The sequence below is a fragment of the Aptenodytes forsteri genome, unplaced genomic scaffold (assembly GCF_000699145.1).
Source record: "Aptenodytes forsteri isolate BGI_AS27 unplaced genomic scaffold, ASM69914v1 Scaffold208, whole genome shotgun sequence".
Taxonomy (NCBI): Eukaryota; Metazoa; Chordata; class Aves; order Sphenisciformes; family Spheniscidae; genus Aptenodytes; species Aptenodytes forsteri.
In genome coordinates, this window is record NW_008794963.1 from 4,868,593 (window position 1) to 4,887,918 (window position 19,326).

Sequence of the window (19,326 nt, forward strand, 5' to 3'; positions counted from 1 at the left end):
GGCGCCGGCCGCCATGTTGTACATAGCAACAGTTGCTAGGCACGCGCTGGCCGCGCTGCTCCGGTTGTGGTGTGAGGGGAGCCTTCGGTGTCGTTTTTAAGGTAAATTCCTGACGCCGGGGCGTGAAAGTTGTATTGTCGGCGGCCGCGGAGCAGGGCACGGTGCTGCGGCTTCGGGGAGCTGCCCGCAGCTGGCCGGAGGAGAGGAGCGCGTTTGGCTGTGGCGGTGCTGTGCCCCCGTGCGATCGAGGTCTCCTTCTTACTGCATTGCCTGAGAGCTGCTCTGGGCACTCGAGGGAACTCCCTGTTCCCAACATTTATGGAAATACTGGAACGGGGGAAAATGTTGCAGTTTTGTGATGAGTGCCTCTCTTGCTTTTTACTCCTGTCTAATTATTTCCTGTATTCGTCTGTCTCTCCATGCATGTTGTTTCTTTTCCTGTACTGAAACTGTAAATTCTTGGGGCAGAATCCTATATTTTTGTAGTACCTAATTGTGACCAGTTATTATTTAAGTGATACTGCATTGTAAACGTTTTTGTGCAACTACAAATTAATATGTGTAATTATGCTAGACATTAGAACACAATTATTTTAATCGGGTTTATATCCATACGTAGTTGTTATCACATACTGGGTAGCTGCCCTTGTCGTACTTGTTAAAAATAGCTGATCACTTTAAGCACTATATAACATGGGGGAAAAAAAGAATTTCTGCTCTACAGAGCTTGGGATCAAAATAGAAAAAGGATGCAGATAAGCAGATCAAAGGTACAGGGAGACAGGAAGTGTCCAATTTGAACACCTCACTTCATCAGTTACAGACTTGCTGGCAAAGATTCAGATTAGTACAGTATTATAATCAGGGGCCCAGAAAATGCAGTTAGTGAGGAAAGACAATTAGATTTATTTTGGCTACAGAGAAAGGTTATCATTCCATTAGATACACTGAGTTGGTTAACATCTTCCGTCTGAAGAAAAGAGCGTCCTGCACCATCTTCTCCTTCATACCCACCACACTTGCTTAAAATAGGTAATACCATATTGTGTTTAAAGAAAAATAGAGAATGTGGTAGGCAAAAATTGGCAATTTTTCTTTAAGCAGTCTTTTTGACTTGTTCTGCCTTGCAGAAACAGTAAAGTTGTACTTATATACTGTATATTCTTTTTCCAAAATATATCTCATATATAACCATACTTCTGCCAGTAAACCTCTGTCAAGAACAGTTTGTGTGATCAGGTCTTCAAATTTGAAATTTTTCTTTTGTGGCAGTAGGTCTGCTTGCATAACAGAGTAGTACTTCGGAGCATGAGCAGGGTTATTCCTTAAATTAGCATTGCTTCAAAATATAACTGAGTGCTTACAAAATCACTACATTTTTTTTCTTTTAATATTTAGTTATGGGTGGACAGTCAGTACCATTTTTGCTGGACCAAGGAACCACTAAAACATATCAAATACCTATTGGTCATCTGGACTACAAGTTCATTGAAAAATGCACAGATGTGAAACACCTGGAAAAGATTCTCAGGGTGTTAAGGTAAACATTATATTTTCTTAACTTCATTGCTAGTTATATTCCTGTTCTGTAAAATTCGAAGGAACCTGTACCTAAATACTCTATTTGTCTTGAACCTCTTTGTGACTTTCTAGTTGAAAAATTAAAATACAGAGTTAAAGTAATCATGTTAAAAGTGTCCAAATCATAGAATAGTTTGGGTTGGAAGGGACCTTTAAAGGTCACGTAGTCCAACCCCCCTGCCGTGGGCAGGGACATCTTCAACTAGATCAGCTTCCTCAGAGCCCTGTCCAACCTGACCTTGAATGTTTCCAGGGATGGGGCATCCACCACCTCTCTGGGCAACCTGTGCCAGTGCTTCACCACCCTCAGTGTAAAAAATTTCTTCCTTCTATCTAGTCTAAATCTATCCCCCTTTAGTTTAAAGCCATTCCCCCTTGTCCTGTCGCAACAGGCCCTGCTAAAAAGTTTGCTGCCATCTTTTTTATAAGCCCCCTTTAAGTACTGAAAGGCTGCAATAAGGTCTCCCTGAAGCCTTCTCTTCTCCAGGCTGAACAACCCCAACTCTCTCAGCCTTTCTTCATAGGAGAGGTGTTCCATCCCCCTGATCATTTTTGTGGCCCTCTTCTGGGCCCGCTCCAACAGGTCCGTGTCTTTCTTATGCTGAGGGTAATGCTAGAAATCCATGATACAAATTATAACGCTAGAAATCCAAGTCCTGTTTTAGCCATCCAAAAGATCTGAGTAACTCAATGCCAGGTTTTTCTCAAATGCTGTCGCTGGATTTTGGTTCTGTTATGAAGCTGTCTTGCCTGACTGTGGTAATTTCAGATGCCATGCCTATTTAATGTTTGCTGAAAATGACGAGCATTTTTTTATGAGCACTGTGATGATAATTTTGAACTGTGTATGTGTGTCCACTGGAAAATGGTTGAAGGTTAACTCATTGGAATTTTCTGATCAAAATGTTATTAGGTGATAGTAGAATTCAGCTGTAACAGGAAAATAGTCCTCTGCAGTCACTGTGGTGACTACACAGACACTACACATGCAGAAAAATATGGAGGACGCAGTGCAGCTTAGTTCTCTTTTGTAACTTTTATGTCTGCATTTTAAAGGTCTGGTGAAGAGGGATATTATCCTGAACTTACATTGTTTTGTGAAAAGCGTATTGAGCATTTAGATCCAGGGAGCAGAGCTCTGAGAAAAGATAAGCCTGCAGCCACAGCTTCTGATTTCACAGCTGAAGAATGGAAAACAATTAGTGGTGAACTGATGGTATGGTATAACTCTAATTTATAATGGTCAGTAATGTAATCACTTTGATGTATATTGATACATCTTTTGTGCATAGGTAGAATGTAATTATTTGATTAAATGAGGAAATGATCAAAGGATTATGTTGGGTTTTTTTAATTATTTTACCAAATTAATGTCACTGAATCTTTAATGTCCATTTTAACTCTACAGATTTTCTTTTTGTAGATTACTTTTTATTCAAAAAAGCACGATTGCTTTTTGTCTTAATTGCTTTTTCCCATTAAGAGCAGTGCATTATAAGGATAGTTGTTAGGGTCATTATAGACTGTGAAGTATATCTGCTCTACTGCTTTAAGGTACAGATACATTATTTATTTATTTTCAGAGCTGGGTGGCAGAAATGAATGAAGATGATAAGAAACCACAGTTCCTGAGAACAGACACCCTGCATGAAAGACAAGATAACTTGCCTCCTATTCGTTGTTCCAGTAGCTGTCTTCCTGCTAATCAGGTATCTCCAGTTTTCTTATGTCTGTAATTATTTGTCTTTCTAAAATCGGGAAATTTTATATGTACAAACTTCTGATCATTGAGCCTTTCTTACTAGATTTATTTTCTTAACCAGAAAATAAAAACCTTTAAGTTCCCTTGCAAGAGACTAATGCCTAAACAAAAGAGCCTCCTTAGTACTAGCATGTGTCTTGTAACAATGTTTTAATTCTGATCAAGAACTAACTTCTGGAGCAAATTCTTAAACACCCTTTTCTGTTCTTTGATTCACATTTCAAAGTGATGCTTAAGCATATGAACTAGGTTCCTTTTGAATGAAACTATGCTAGGAGATTTTCTCCAGCTGCCAGTAGGTTTTTGTTCTATGAGACCAGACAGGAGCTAGTCCAAAATAAATACCCTGAAACACATACAGTGTGGATGTTGGACCCTCTGCACCAACTGTTTCACTCTATAGCCACTTCTGTATTGGGTTGCACTGGTGTATATGTAGCCTTTGATTCCCCTTATTTTATACCTTGAGTTGGTATTCCAGCTTTAGTCATAAAGCATACTTAACAAATCTCAGAACTACAGAATAAACATTTACATTTTTTCCTAGGTGTTAGTTTCCTCATGGTTTTTTTCCATGTATTTATCTGCCTGAAATCTGGTTTGTTTGTGACCAGCTTTCCTTACTAATGCTAAATGCAGTGCTATTGGAGGGATATATAGGTGCGGGATGGGACTTTTTTGAATTGTCAGATGTTATCATGGATGGCTTCAGTCTGATTCCCACTATTTTCTTTGGAATTCTGGGACACTGTTACAACAAATTCACTGAAGGATTTTTCTTTTTGGAAGTGAGAAATGTTATGAAAGGATCCTTACAGGTCATGTGATATTTCTTATTAATTGTTAATTTGACAAATTTTATTGGAATAATTATGTATTAATAAATGTCTGATTTCTGTTCCTGTGTTGTCAGAAACTACTCCTTATTGTCAGCGGGTACTTAGACATCAGACCAAGGCAGACATTTGGGATAACTAGGCACTCTCCGTTATGTGGTATACAAAGAGATTGGGAATTCCAGTGTAATGCTTTATAAGTGGTTAGTATTGAGACTAAGGTGTGCTTTTGTTTTGAGGGGTTTTTTTCATTTATCTGTCCTCTTTCACATTTTGCAATATATGTTCCTCTTGACTATCCTATTTTGCTGAGATGAAGAGTGCCACTGTAGCTTTACTTTTGATTTGTGTCCTGTATAAGTGTTTTCTAGAACAGAAAATGGTAAATACAATAGCATGTGAAGTCAGTGAATCCAGATTAGAATATAAGTATAAAATGGTGGAAAGTGGCTTGAAATCTAGGATATACAGTTTTACTAAAGAGGATGTGTTCTCCATTCAAAGACAAAATATTTATTCAGACAAAATATTTTTTTTCTCCTACTTTAAACCATGCAACAGTCTTCAGGTCAAGTTTTTATCTTTTGTTCTCCATACAAGGTTTAGGTGTTAGCGTTATTACCCAGGAAATCTGGATACAGCTTTATGCCTTATCTGTGGTACATGATTTCCATTCCTTTTGTCCAAGCAGACGGCCTCTGAAGTAGTTGTAACCTGTCCTGGAAGAGAGAAGGGAGGCCTGAAATTGAGTTTGAGGGTTCAATCTTTCTATGTAGCAGTGCAGTTATACCACTACTAGATGACTACTGAATAAAAATAAGCTGTTTCTATAGTATACGCTAAATTTATACCTGTAATATGAAATCTCAAAAAAATTAGATTAATATACTTAATCAGTTTTTATTTCTTTTCTTGCTTGCTGATAAAGCTATGTGTAATCTTACACTTTTTAAACATGTTTTGCTAATCAATTAGGACTGTAATTATTTTTTACACTGGCATCACATAATTTTGTAATGTGGTATCAAGTATAAAGTTGGCATGATAAATTTCTCCTCTCTGCTAGAAAGGAATCCACAAACCCTTCCACAATTTTATGTTGTTATTTGATTGGAGACTCTGTATGTTCATCTGATCTGATGCATAAAAAGTTCAGTATCTTCAATGAAGCCAATTCTGGAAATCCTTATTGACCCTAAAACAGTGGATTGCACCAATGGGTACAGGTTTGGTAAATGGAAGCATCTTGTGTCTGTAATCAGATATTCTTGCTGATACTAAATCTAGGTACAGTTTTAATTCACTACTAATAGCTTGTATCTCTAGATGGTGTCTTCTTTTCTTTTTATTGATGTGAAGTCATGGGGAAGATTTTCCAAAAATGAATAGATAAAGAGTGAACTTCATGCAATATTTCCCTCTTTAACAAATATGGAAGTTTCTGTCTTACACCCCTGTTTTTCTTTCACACAGCTCAGGACTTCGAGGTTACATCTATACTGCAAAATAAAAGAGGACTGGAGAGACAACTTGAGTTTTTCTGTTCCTAACTGTCCACATTGCTTAATTATTGCTTTTGCTGCCTCATTTTTTCCAGGACAGAACTAAAGCATGGGTTTAGAGATACTCATTTCCAAAAGACTGTATGGATGGGATTTCAGCAGACTTAGGTTCCTTTGCCAAAGAGAGTTTCCTAATACTATTCCAGAAAGATTTCTGTCCTCAAATACCTCCTCATGCTACAGTCCAGGGCATGCAACACACATTCCAAGTTTTATGTTATAAAAATCCACTGTGATGGTATCTATATAGCCTTCATGTTATTTTGGATACTCTGAACTAATAAAGAATACTGGTTAGCTGACACAGAATAGTAATGTCTTAGGCCATCCCACGGGACCCAGAGGAGAACCAAGGTCAAATTCTGTGTCACCTGAACTGAAGCCAGTCCGTGCTTTGATCTTTGGTCCAGAAATTGTTCACCAGATTTCAAACCCTGTGGGATCCATGCATTGTGAGTTCTGGCAAGAAAAATGACAAGGGGAGATTTGATTTTTTTTTTTTTTTTTTTTTTTTTTTAGTTCCACAGTATGCAAACATACATTTTTCATCAAAGCCTCTTGGATGAGATGCTCTGAAATATTACTGATTGAGAAATTCCTGACTCTGCTGGAGCCGCAACTTGGTTACAATGGTCCCAAGAATATGAGACCTAGAATTTTAAAGATTGTGCATTTTTGAGTCAACACTTCTTCCTTATTCCTTAAAAGGACACGCTGTAGTTCTCTCCCTAAATTAAAGTTGCATGAGTATAAATACCTTATGAGTTTTCTTCTGAGTTTTACTGGTTTTGTGCTCATTTAAGTTAAGGACTTCTGGTTTGAAAAAAAGATTTTATATTTATTAAATTAGAACGTTTGTAATATACACCAGGATGCATACATAATGCTAAGTCATATTTCAGGAAGCCATATTTAGGAGTTACCTCCTCCAAACATGCACTGATCACTAAATTTATTTGTCATTTTGTCTAGCTTCTTGAAAGACTGAGAACGTTAAGAGTAATTCTGAAGTTATATACTATAAAAGCTTGTGTAACCTAACATTATAGATAGTCAGAAATGTTTACAGGAAGGGTCACATTTGCGTTATGTAAATTGTGGTGTTTACATCCAACTGCAGAAGTATTTCCTTGTTACAGTGTCACCACTGGTAAAGCTAGTTTAAGAGGTTGCTCCTTGTTTCTTTGGTCCAGTTTATCATGCTCAGTTGAACTGGTACAGATATTTAGGGATTGCGCTGTATCTCTAGCAAATTGTTTGTTTGAACCCAGATAATTGTAAACCTGCAACTCTACAAACAATTACATTGATCTAACTCAGTGAGTGATGGATTGCAAGGTAAGAGGAAGGCTGAACAGCCAGGACAGAGTAGATGGGGAATATTTTGAACTGGCTGTTGTTCCACTGTGGAATACCTGTTTGGAACCACACCTTGCTATTAAGTATTGTTGAAGTCAACAAGCAGGGAGGGACATACCAGAAATACAGTCTCATGACAGAGGTAGAAGAAATGCAAAAGGTGCCAGCTATGGAAAGAGGTTCCATTAGTGTAGGAGATGGGTTGCAATATAAGTCAGTCGAATCTGTTATTGGGACTGATTGTTGCAGGAAGGTCCTAAGGATAAATTCTAGTTAAGGCAAATATCAATGATGGAGCTTGTCTAAAAGCTAGAATGAGTGTAAATCATCTTGGGAATTAGCTTGACTGGAGTGTGAAATAGTCAAAAGAAGTACAGACACTATTTTGAAGTCAAACAGATTTTTCATTTGTAAGTTTGTTTTGAGGGTTCCAGGGGTTATCAGAATCTGTGCATTGTGTTCTCTTGAGAATGGCAAGCCTAAAACAAGGTTACTGATTTAATCTCGGTGTCAAACACCTCATCACAAGGCTGGGGTTTCCCAAGACTGAATTCTCCCTTGCTTGTGTTGAAAGTATGGTTTGGAAGATGGCAGCACAAGATACTAATTAGGAAGAGCAGTCTTGTATCTGAAAGTTGTATTCAGTGCCTCTGTGACATATACAGGGCAGTGGAGAGAAAGTGTAAGACTTGAAGAGCTCCTCAGATTACAACGATACATCAAATACATAAAGATTTGCTTTAAAGCAAGATGAATTAAGTTTTCAAGACTATGCTGAGATTAGTCATGAATAGTGTTAGTTACTAAGAATATGTTTTGCAGAAACAAAACAAAACAAAAAAAGGCTGTGAATTTCCACTTTAAAAAATTGTCTTACAGGCTGGCTGTTTCTCTTTCAGAACAAAAAATTACCAACCAAACAAAGAAACAAGAAAAACATGCCACGGGATTACAGTGAATGGGACAAGTATGTTAAATCCCTTATATTTAAGTTTTTATTAAATCTTATCTATTTATATAGTAATGGAACATCATTAAATACTGTTTTTTAAAGTATTTTCTAGAAACATAGTATTAAGGTCAACATTTCAGGGAATTATAACACTTCAGTGAAACGTAGGTTTTCCATAATGTTCTGTTAAAATGCAAATGATGCATTGTGGTGCTAACAGCTGAAAACAATTTAGTCTACACTTTTGTTCAAGCTGTGTGAAATATAACAAGTCGGCAGAAAATACAAATAAAAAGTGATTTTGTTTCAGATTTCATTTTTCCTTTCAACATCCAAGATACAAAATCTAAGGAGGTACGTAAAACCAAGGGATTAAAATTAGCTTAATTTATCAGGTTTTTTTGAAAGCACTTCTAGAATTGTTTAACGTGGGCTTATAAATTTGATCTTCTGTGTATCTAAAGTCAGAATTCTAAATTAAAAACAAAATTAATGAATCCTTATTCCTGCACTGAGCCCTGCTGACCACAAAGAATGAGCTTGAGGCAGGTGCATCAGTTTGCTCAGATGCAATTACACATAATCAGAGGTTTAGACAGTAACTGATTATTCCTAGGGTGGATGGAGCCCTGGTACAAAGACACTCTTTGGTCATGTAATGGTGGCATATTACCCTCCCAAGTTACGTGACAGATTGATGCCCCCGAATTGTTGCACACAGAGGGGAAAATTCACATACTTCTGTGTTTTGCATTGTAGCAGCTTCTCTCTAGCTCCTTAAATCTGGAATATGATGCTGTAGAATCAGGGTGAGGAGGCACAAGTTTCCAGTGCTGTCGATGGGGAGCTAAATCTAGAGACTGTGGGGTTTGGGTAATCAAACTCTTAATGTCTCACTCTACCCCAAAACCACTACAAAAACCTTGTCTGCATAAGATGCTGTTCTTACAAACAGTTGTGCATATCAGTTATTTTCATGCATGTATGTTTCAGAAATTGGGGTCTTCCTGCTCAAATGTGGACAAACAAAATAGGATATCAAAATAACTTCTGCAACAATTTATTCTTTCATCCCTCTTTTCTCTGTGTCATTTAAAGTAATCGTTTTGGGATTTTTGTTTGCCGTTTTATGTGCTCAATCTTTAAGTGCTTTAGCATGCTGATAATACTACAGTTTGTGAGTTTTCCCGTGTAATGTATTTGTTTTGGATAATACCAGTATACTGAAAAAGAAATTTTCCGGTTTGAAGCATATCGTGTTTTCAAAACATTTTGAAGATAATTTCAAAACCTTCAAAAGTTTCACTTCATATTTTAAAGGCACATATTTTGAAATGTGGTTGATTTACAATAAATAGGTAAAAGTAAGCTAGCAAAAGATCAGAATCAAAATGGAGAACAATTAGTTTCACCTGAGAAGGTTTAGAATTGGATACATTCTCAAAATTATGTGCCTATTTCAGATAGAAATTATTCATATTGTTAAGATTATTGTGGAAAGCAAAGGATATTTTTCATTAAGTCCTAAACAGAAAAGCAGCGAGTGTAGTATTTCTAGATAGTGTAGTATTGGTTATTACTGTATTTGTTTTATAGGACTATAGCAGCAATATTTATTCGATATAACTTCCTAAACACAGCTTTTCAGAGTAACCATGGAAGTGTCTGAGACTATTTTTAAATCTCTCTCACCTTTACAGTAATAATTGCTTTGAAGCTGTTTCTTAGGTATTTTGGCAAAAGTTAATAGAGATGATCGATAGGGCTGGGATTGAGCCTGACGATACTGTTTCTTAAATTTTACCTGTCTTTTGGGGGGGGGATGGTGAGGAGGTGATGCAGACATTTTCTTGGTTTGGTTTTAACCAGAAGGGAGGAGGAAGAGGGAAGGTAATATATAAGCACAAGTAGTACACAAAAAAAAAACAACACAAGGAAAGGAGATAAGACTAAACATCTTTTTCTTAACTAGTCACGGATAACTGAACACAGCCTTTATCTCTCTTTTCCTTTGGTTTATAATGGAAATATAGTATGCCTTTCTATTAGTAGAAGAGTCTTGCTATGCGGCATTATTGAATTTGTTATTTTTATTAATTTAAGGTTCGATGTGGAAAAGGAGTGTTCTAAAATTGATGAAGGCTGTGAAGAAAATAACTCAAAAGCAAGATTCTTTAGTAGGCCAAGGCTACCTATAATCGAAAAGAAAATAGACACAACTGGTAATGTCTTAGAAACATGATTTTTCTTTAATTGTAATACTGTGTTGTAGAGTGTAAATACAAATTGAAGAAGCATATTATAGACGTAAAAGTGTCTTTATCTATTTTTCAGCCTATAGAGATGCTAAAAGTTCTTAGGAGGTTAACTGAAGCCATATTTGAAAAAATTCTAGTCTTGGTGTTAATAATGAGTTAAAATATTTATGTTGTGCTTAGGTTGAGAGTGCTAGATAAAGAAATAAAGCATACTTCTGCTATTATAAATCAATGGTAGAGGTTAGCCAACCACTTTCATCTTGCATTCTGAATTGTATGCATATCAGAAGGATTTGGTTCTTATTATAGAAAATAAAATACAAATTTATCTTTTAGTAAGCCATATTATTTAAAAAAAAAATATACAGATTGACATTCAAACTATTTTAGCTGACAGTGTTTTGATTGCATCTGTGGAAGTTGTTAGTTGTTATGTATAAATATTTTTTCTAGGCATGACAGAGAAAGAGAAGATTTTTATTGCTACTCGTGAAAAAGAAAAGGGCAATGAAGCCTTTGCCATTGGGGATTATGTGGAAGCAGTGACATATTACAGTCGGTGAGTAAATACTATTGTGTTCTTTTATTTTAATGACTGTTACTTGTGAATGTTATTTTTAGAGCAATGTAATTAAAGCAACTTCTTACTGAAGCAACTAGTGACAATTAGATTATTTTCAAAAGGGCAAAAAGATTTGACAGAAGAGTACTTAAAGCACTGTTGCATCCTGATATTAATTTTTATTTATCAGGAAAAGAAGCGGGTAAATAGTGATGGGATGCAATCTGCAGGTGTCCTAAAGTTCTTCAGATTTTTCAAAACCATTGAGATTCAAGGGCAAGTTTACAAAAATAAAAGGATAAGCAGTGTGTTGAGAAACTAAATTCATTACAAATTAATTCTAATTAATCATATTGGTAGGATTGTCTCAATTGTTAATAAGTAAAATTGATTTAATAACCTTCTTAGGAGAAAGAAAAATCATTGTGTGCAGCTTCATCATAACATTGTCTGTAATTAGTAGCAGTCCAGAAGAAAAGTATATAAACACTGGATTTAAAAAATATGAGACTCTTGCAGGTTGCTTGCCTTATTTACTGCACAGTGGACTACATTCAGACTTTGGCTTTATTTATATAAATAGAGGTGGTTGCTACAGGGCCTCTGTTGTATTTGTTTCAAAAGTAGAAAAGTTCAAGGTGAACAGAATTGGGCATGACAGGAAGAGAAGGATAGTGTTTCAGTTAAGATATTTCAATGCGACCTTGGGAGAACTAGATTTTTTCTCTACCTTTTCCACAGTGTTCAAACATGATGCCATTTATACAAACCAGGATTTTCACATAGACCAACATTCAGGGCCTCTGTTGTATTTGTTTCAAAAGTAGAAAAGTTCAAGGTGAACAGAATTGGGCATGACAGGAAGAGAAGGATAGTGTTTCAGTTAAGATATTTCAATGCGACCTTGGGAGAACTAGATTTTTTCTCTACCTTTTCCACAGTGTTCAAACATGATGCCATTTATACAAACCAGGATTTTCACATAGACCAACATTTGTTTCTCATTTGCAGATTACCCATCTTGAGACACTAGAGGTCTGACTTGTAAAAGTACTGACTGCTAACACATTAACGTTAAAGGAAACTCAATTTTGTGTTTAACTCTGTGCTTTGAAATGATAAGGACTTTAAAAACCCACAAGTCCTAGAAGTGTCAAAGTTGTCACTTAGAAATTCAGAGCATATGGGAATTTTTGTGTATTAATTACCAGTGTAAACTGAGGGTAATGATATGGCACTACTGTGAGATGAAGTGTTAAGATAATTCATGGGCTATGATATTATAGTGGGATATCCTCCAAAAAAATTTATGAGGAAGTTAATGTGTCTGTGGTCAGTGCAGACAAGTATGGAGAAAATAATGAATAGGAATAAATTGTGTGCAACAGCAATAAAATAAATATTGAACAGATTTATGTTTAGGAAGCACCATTCATACTGTCACTGAAGGAGGCAGGGTTTTGTAGAACAGCTTATGAACATGTACCTGGAGATTGTTGATGTATATATGTGCACAAAGGTATTGATATTCATAGTGCACAGGCTGAGTAAACTGAGGCATCTGATGTGTATTTTTTTCGTTCTTGACTTGCAGCCTTAACATCTTTCTTGGGTTTTTTTAATACATGAACATGTATTAAAAACATCCATAGCTGTGTTTCATATACAAAAAATAAAATACAACTCCATAGTATAAAAATAAGTAAAAATCTCTGCTTTTGGGGCATAAATAAGGTATTAATTAATAAGGATGGGCAGAATCCTTCCTAATGGAGAGTCTTTCCATATTTGACCCCCATTCGACCCCCATGGGGCATTGTACACCTTCTGAAATATATGATATTGACACTGCATACGGTTCTAACTGGGCACTTTCCTAATACCATCTGAAAATTCCTATTTTCTTACATTTAGAAATATTTAAATAAAACATATTTTGGAGTGAATTGGTAATAGCCTGAAGGGGTTATTTGCATATGGCTAAAAAGTGAAAAATAGTAGAGTTCTATATAAAAATAATCAGGGTACAGTTATTCATGCTGTTAGTCTTGTAATGAGGCCTACTATTCTAAGCTGAACGTAGAGAGTACTTTCTATTTTACAAAAAACCTTAAACTTCTCTCTCATTTCTAAAGAGATTCAAAACTTTTGCAAAGGATGTGTTCTGACATAGTTCTATTATGCTGATGTGATTTTAAAATAAATGGATCTTGCCTGTTTTTCTGCATACCTCTAGTGAAATCACTCTGCTTAGTAATTTCAGTTATACTGCAGAATCATAGAATAATTTAGGTTGGAAGCAACCTCTGAATGATATTTTGTGCAAACCACCTCTCAAAGCAGGGCCAAGTTAGATCAGGTAACTCAGGGCTTTGTTCAATTAATCTCCAAGGATGGAGATTTCACAGCCTCTCTGGGCAGCCTGTTGCAGTGTTTAACTACGCTTACAGTAATTTTTTTTTTTCCTAAAACGTCATCAGAAATTCCCTTTTTGCAACTTGTGTCTGTTGCCTTTTGTCCTATCAGTGTGCGCTTCTGAGAAGGATGTGGCTCTGTCTTCTCCATACCTTCCCATTAGGTAACTTGGAAACAGCTACAAGACCTCCCCTGTGCCTTCGCTTCTGGCTGAACAAACCTAGTTATCTCAGACTCTTCTCATAAGTATTGCATGTACTCCAGCCCCCTAACTATCCCGGTGACATGCTGGACTCACTCCAGTTTGTTGGCGCCTTTTGTGTACAGGAGAGCCTCAGACTGAACGCAAGTACTCCACCTGTTGTCTCATAGGTGCTGAAGAGAGGGGAAGAACCTCTTCTGTCGACCTCCTGGCTACACTCTTGCTAATATGCCCCAGCATGTGGTATGCCTTCTTTGCCTTGAGAGTACACTGTTAACTCCTGTTCAATTTGTTGTCCACCAGAGCCCTCAGGTCCTTCCCTGCAAAGCTGCTTACTAGCTAGTTGGCACCCAGCCTGTACTGTTGCTGGAGTTACTCTGTTTCAGGTGCAGGATTTTGTGCTTCCCTTTTCTGAACTTCCTGAGAAATCTGCCAGCCCATTCCTCTGGCCTCTTAAGGTCCCTTTGACTGGAGTTCTGCTCTCCAGTGTATTACTGACTGTTCCCCACCAGCTTTGTATCATTGACGAACTTCCTGGGGGTGCCTTCTGTTCCATCTTATACCCCCCTGATAAAGACATTAAAAACTTGATCCCAAAGAGAGGCCACTAGTAACAGGTCACCAGCTGGACTTTGTATGGCTCAATTCTTGGAGCCCAGCAGTCCGGTCAGTTTTCTGTCTGCCTTATTGTCCACTTATCTAGTACATGTTTTACCTATTTTGCTATAAGAATACTATGGGAGATCAAGTCCCAGGCTTTGCTACAGTCAAGGTAAGCAACACCCTCTGTTCTTCCTTCCTTCACTGAGCCACTCAGCAAAGAAAGCTATCGGGTTGGTCTTGGCATGATTTGCCTTTGGTAAATCCATGCTAGCTGTTGCCAGTCACCTTCTTATCCTTCGTGTGCCTGGATGGGAATCCAGGATGACTTGGTCCATAATCTTTTTGAGAACTGATGTTAGACTGACCAGCCTGTAGTTTCCCAGGTCCTCCACCTTGCTGTTCTTGTTCATGTGACGTTAGCCTTTACCAGTCACCTCTCCCAATCACCATGACTTTTCAAAGATGATATAGAGCAGTCTTGTAGTAACACTGGCCAGCTTCCTGAACACCCCATCTGGAACTTGTGTATATCCTATTTTCTTAAGTGTTTCTTAACTTTATCTTCCTCTATTGTGGGTACTGCTTCACTCCTACAGAATCTGCCTCTAAACTCAGGGACCTGGGAAGCCTGAGGGCAAACCTTACCAATGAAGACTGAAGCAAAGAAGCCACTGAGTATCTCAAACTTTTCCATGTCCTTTGTCACTAGGTCCTCTGCTGCATTGACCAGTGGCCCACAGTTTCCTTAATCTTTGTTTTGCTGCTGATAGACCTTTTAAAAAAAACAAAACAAAAAAAACTTGTTGCTCCTCACATCATTCTAGTTTCAACTTCAGCTGAGCTTTTGCTTTATTAATTCCTTCACTCGCAGTTAGCCAGTGTCTCTATATTCCTCCTGGGTAGTCCATCACCACTGCCATCTGCTGTGTATTTAATTTTTGTGTTTGAGCTCAGTCAAGAGTTCTCTGTTCACCCCTTCTTCTATGCTTGCTTGACTTCCTGCACATTGGAAAGGATCGTTCTTGTGCTTTGAAGCAGCTGTCCTTGGAGACCAACCAGCTCTCCTGGCACCCTTTGCCCTACAGGGCATTCTCCCTGTAATCCTGCCAAGCAGATTCCTGAACAGGCTAAAATCTTGCCTTCTGAAGTCCAGGGCTATAATTCTAGTGTTCATCTTGCTCTTTTCTCCCAGAATCTTAAACTCTACCATCTCATGGTTGCTGCAGCCAAAGCTGTTGTCAACTTTTGCATTCCCAACCAGTTCTTGATTGAGAGTAACAATTCCAGCAGAGCATTCCCCCTTGTCAGCTTGTTGATTGTGTCAAGAAGTCATCTTCGATATGATCCAGAAGTCTCATGTATTTCTTGTGCCGTGTCATTTTGCCCTTCCAGTAGATACCAGAGTGGTTCAGGTCCCCCATGGGAACCAGAGCCTGTAATTGTGAGGCTTCCTCTAGTTGCCTGAAGACGACTTCATCTGCTTGCTCTTCTTCATCAGGCAGCCTGAAGCAGGTGCTTACCATGGTATCACCATGTCAGTTTGGTCTCTTATTCTTACCCATCAGCTCTCTTGACTGGCTTGTCAGTCTCTTGCCTGTTCCAAGACAAACCTTCATACATTTAATCACTGCTTAGACTAGAATGCATCTCCTCCTCCTTACCTTCCTAGTCTTTCGAAAGAGCCTGCACGCCTCCATCACAGCACTCCAGCCACGCAAACTATCCCACCATATCTCTGTTATCTCACTGAGATTAGAGCTGCACAGACCTTTTACTCTTTTTTGTTTCCCATGCTTTGTGCATTTGTGCACAAGCACTTGAGATGGTCCTCCAGTCATGTTTTTTTTACAAAGAAAGTGTGAGTCTCTTCCAGTATGCTGTCTCCCCAGCACTTCCCTATTGCCTCCTCTTCCCAGCGAACATAGTTTAGAGTCCTCCTTCCCAGCGAACGTAATTCAGAGTCCTCCTTGCTAGGTTAGCAAGGGTGTTGGCAAAGATTGTCTTGCACCACTTTCTCATATGGATCCCAGTTGTCCTTGTTCCTCAAGAGATCATCCTGTTGTTATAAAAGCTAAAGCCCTGCCTACAATACCAGCCATGCAGCCAGATATTGACCTGGACAATTCATTCACCGCTACCTGAGTCTTTCCCTTTTACAAGCAAGATCAAGGAGAAGCCCACGTGGCCCCCCATGCTTTTCATCATAGCCTCCAGAGCTCTGTAGTTACTCTTGATACTCTGAAGGTTTCATTTGGCATTTTAATTTGAGTCTACATCGATGGCAGCAAGAGGTGATAGTTTAAGGGATGGATGAGCCATGGCACCTTCTCTGCAACATCTCAGATCTAAGCCTTGGCAAGCAACAGACCTCTGAAGATGGTAAATCTAGTTGGTGGATGGTTGCCTCTGGTCTCGCAGGATGAAGTTCCTAATCACTGTTGTGGTTAGAGTATCAGTATTAATATTGTTATAATACTGTTTTCAGCTTCCAGTAGTGAAGTGTTTCTACATTCAGGCTTTCTAACTATAAGCCTACCATGGTCAATGCTCCCTTTTTTCAGGAGTATATCAGTAATACCCACTGCAGCTGCATATAATAACAAAGCTCAAGCAGAAATCAAACTTCAGGACTGGGACAGTGCTTTGCAGGATTGTGAGAAGGTACTAGATATGGAACCTGGCAACGTAAAAGGTAAAGTGGAACATAAACTTGCCCTTCTATGTATTATTTTATTTGTAACAAATAAAATGGTACATATCCATTCATGTTGTTAGTTGACTTCATTGAGCTTTAGATCAAGTTCAAGTATAAAGAAGGAAGCAGAGTAGCTCCCCAAAGTAATTTTAACAGTATTTTCAGGGTCAGGGAAGTTTTATGCAGTCCATCCTGTTGATTTGTAATGCGTATTCTTATGCAGTAGCGTGGGACTAACACTTGTTTTTTATATGATGACTATAAGCCCTCTTGTATTCGTGAAGTGCATTGTTTCCACAATACCCACACTGAAGTATTAATTACCTTAAAAGCAACATGAAAACAATGGAAGTTGCTGATTTAATCCTTTCTGAAGGCAAGGGCTTGAATGTAGCTAACAGTATTTGCATGGGAGGAGGGGGAAACTTGGAAAAATATGAAAAGATGCTTCATAATTCATGATCGTTATCCCAAAAGGTGTCATGTGAAATTGCATCGTTAAAAATGATCAAGAGAACAGTTATTACTAATGCAGAGTCATTATGAAGTAAATGCAGAATTTTAAAAACTGTTTTACACTTAATATGTATAGAAAAAATAGTGTAGTTATCTGCTTTATGCTTTAAATACATAAATAATATACTTTGTTCCTTTGTAGCTCTGATGCGCCGTGCCACTGTACACAACCAGCTGCAGAATTACCAGACAGCTATAGAGGATCTGAACAAAGTATTATGTGTTGAACCAGAAAATGCTATAGCTAAGGTAAAGATAAATGAGTTGAATATGACTAGAAAAAGGTTGTATGCAGTTGTAGCATAAAGTGAGTACAGTTAATATTGTTTGATTTGAATATGAGTTTTGAGGACACACTCGATCTACTGTGCCAGTGATCAGTCTCCCAAGACCACATGTGCCTGTGGTGGAAATTAGATACTTGAATGTGACCAGATCTTCTGTTCACTACTTGAGTGCCTTCAGGTTCTCACAATTAAGTCATCTCTATTAACATAATTTTGGTGCCTAAAATTTTGCTGCTGAACATGCTTAGAGTATTAGTGTCTTAGCTGATCAAAGTTATTTGGAAATTTCTCTCAGAAAGATCCATTGGGATAGGCGTATTTCAGTTTGACACATAATTCACAAGAAAAATCCAAAAGAGATGCCAAGGTGTTATTGTTGTAGTGGTAAAGTTAACCCAAAAGGAGAGGACCTGGGTTCTGTCCTCACTTCAGTGTGATATTATAAATCCTCATTTCTCACCTCCAGGATAGAATGAAAAACCTTTCATACCTTCTGATGAATCTGGACCCTTCTTAGCCAATTTTGGATCTCAGAAAGCTAGATGCTTTCTTTGGAAACTCAAGGTTAGGATGTGATCTTTGTACTACTATTACTTCAGATATTTAGGAGAGGATTGGTTTGTGTCATTCATTGGTATCTTCTTAGGGGTGTTTTGTGGGTTAGAACCCAGTCCTTGCATTTGGACTCTACATGTCCTGAGAATCTTCAGTGCCTGGCAGTTCTGATACTAAACTGCTCTTTGCTTGTTAATTAGGAGTCCATCATACTGCTACCCTCCTAATTATTTTATGTATGACTTCTGGATGCTGTGCAATTGCCTCATCACCTGAATTCTGTTCCGCTCTTATTGTTGGCACATTTTGAGCTGCTAGCAGCTTGCTGATTGCTACTTCTTTGTGTGGAGTTACTTGGTCACTGCTATTGCTTGCACCAGTGAGAGAGGTCCAAGCCTGTTATGTCAAATTCACCATGTACAGCATTCGTCCCTTTTAGGGTGTTCTTGGAGCTAGATTCCTGTCCAGAATAGTTCCTGAGTTTCACATCAACCAAGGAATCAACCGGCTTGTTCCCCTGGCCCCTTCTTTCTTTTTAAACACCTGTCACTCTAGATTTGAGTTCTAAAAGAGCTTTTGGGGTTTTTTTCTGCTTATAAGACTAAACCACTAAATAGCTTGTGAGTCTGTGTTGACAAAGTCCACAACAGCCTTTGTGAAAAGTTTATCAAACAGGCCGTGCTGAGACTTCTTATAATACCAGACATAAGATACTTACTCATTTTGAGAATGCTCTTCCAGAGATCCAAATACATTAGTAGTTTTGCTGAGCAATGGTTCTGTAGCTGAAAGTGGATGTCTGTACTTTGTCCTTATCTGTGCCAGCTATTACGCCTTGGCTGAGACATCTAGAGGTGACAGAGTGCTTGGCAGGGCATTTTTTGAGTTGCTCTTTGCTTGGAGGATCCTCAAAACCCTCTTGAGCTAAATATGAAATGTGTGGAACACATGCAGAGTGAATGTTTATGTGCAGAGTCACTAAAATAAAGGTAAATTGCTTGTCAGTAACTGGAATTCTTCAAAGTACTTTGTCCACATGAATCTTTGCTTGCTCCTGTCCTTGTTTTATCTTTTTCTTGAGGAAGTGAGTACTGAAATGGCGCTTCCTTGTACAGCATTGAATTAAATTCAGAATAGTGCATAATGTTGGGTGTGTCTTATTCTGCTCTGAAAGTGTAAAG

At 38.0% G+C, this 19,326-nt stretch overlaps 1 protein-coding gene across 1 annotated transcript in view; it reads left to right on the plus strand.

Moving 5' to 3' along the window:
- The first annotated feature begins 1,400 nt into the window (after nt 1-1,400).
- Nucleotides 1,401-19,326, plus strand: part of SPAG1 (sperm associated antigen 1) — a 44,993-nt gene continuing 27,067 nt past the window's right edge. The window contains 8 exon segments of the mRNA XM_019471064.1: nt 1,401-1,540; nt 2,638-2,797; nt 3,165-3,290; nt 8,000-8,067; nt 10,156-10,274; nt 10,764-10,869; nt 16,654-16,784; nt 17,446-17,552. Of these exon segments, the coding sequence (XP_019326609.1) occupies nt 1,401-1,540; nt 2,638-2,797; nt 3,165-3,290; nt 8,000-8,067; nt 10,156-10,274; nt 10,764-10,869; nt 16,654-16,784; nt 17,446-17,552 (957 nt within the window).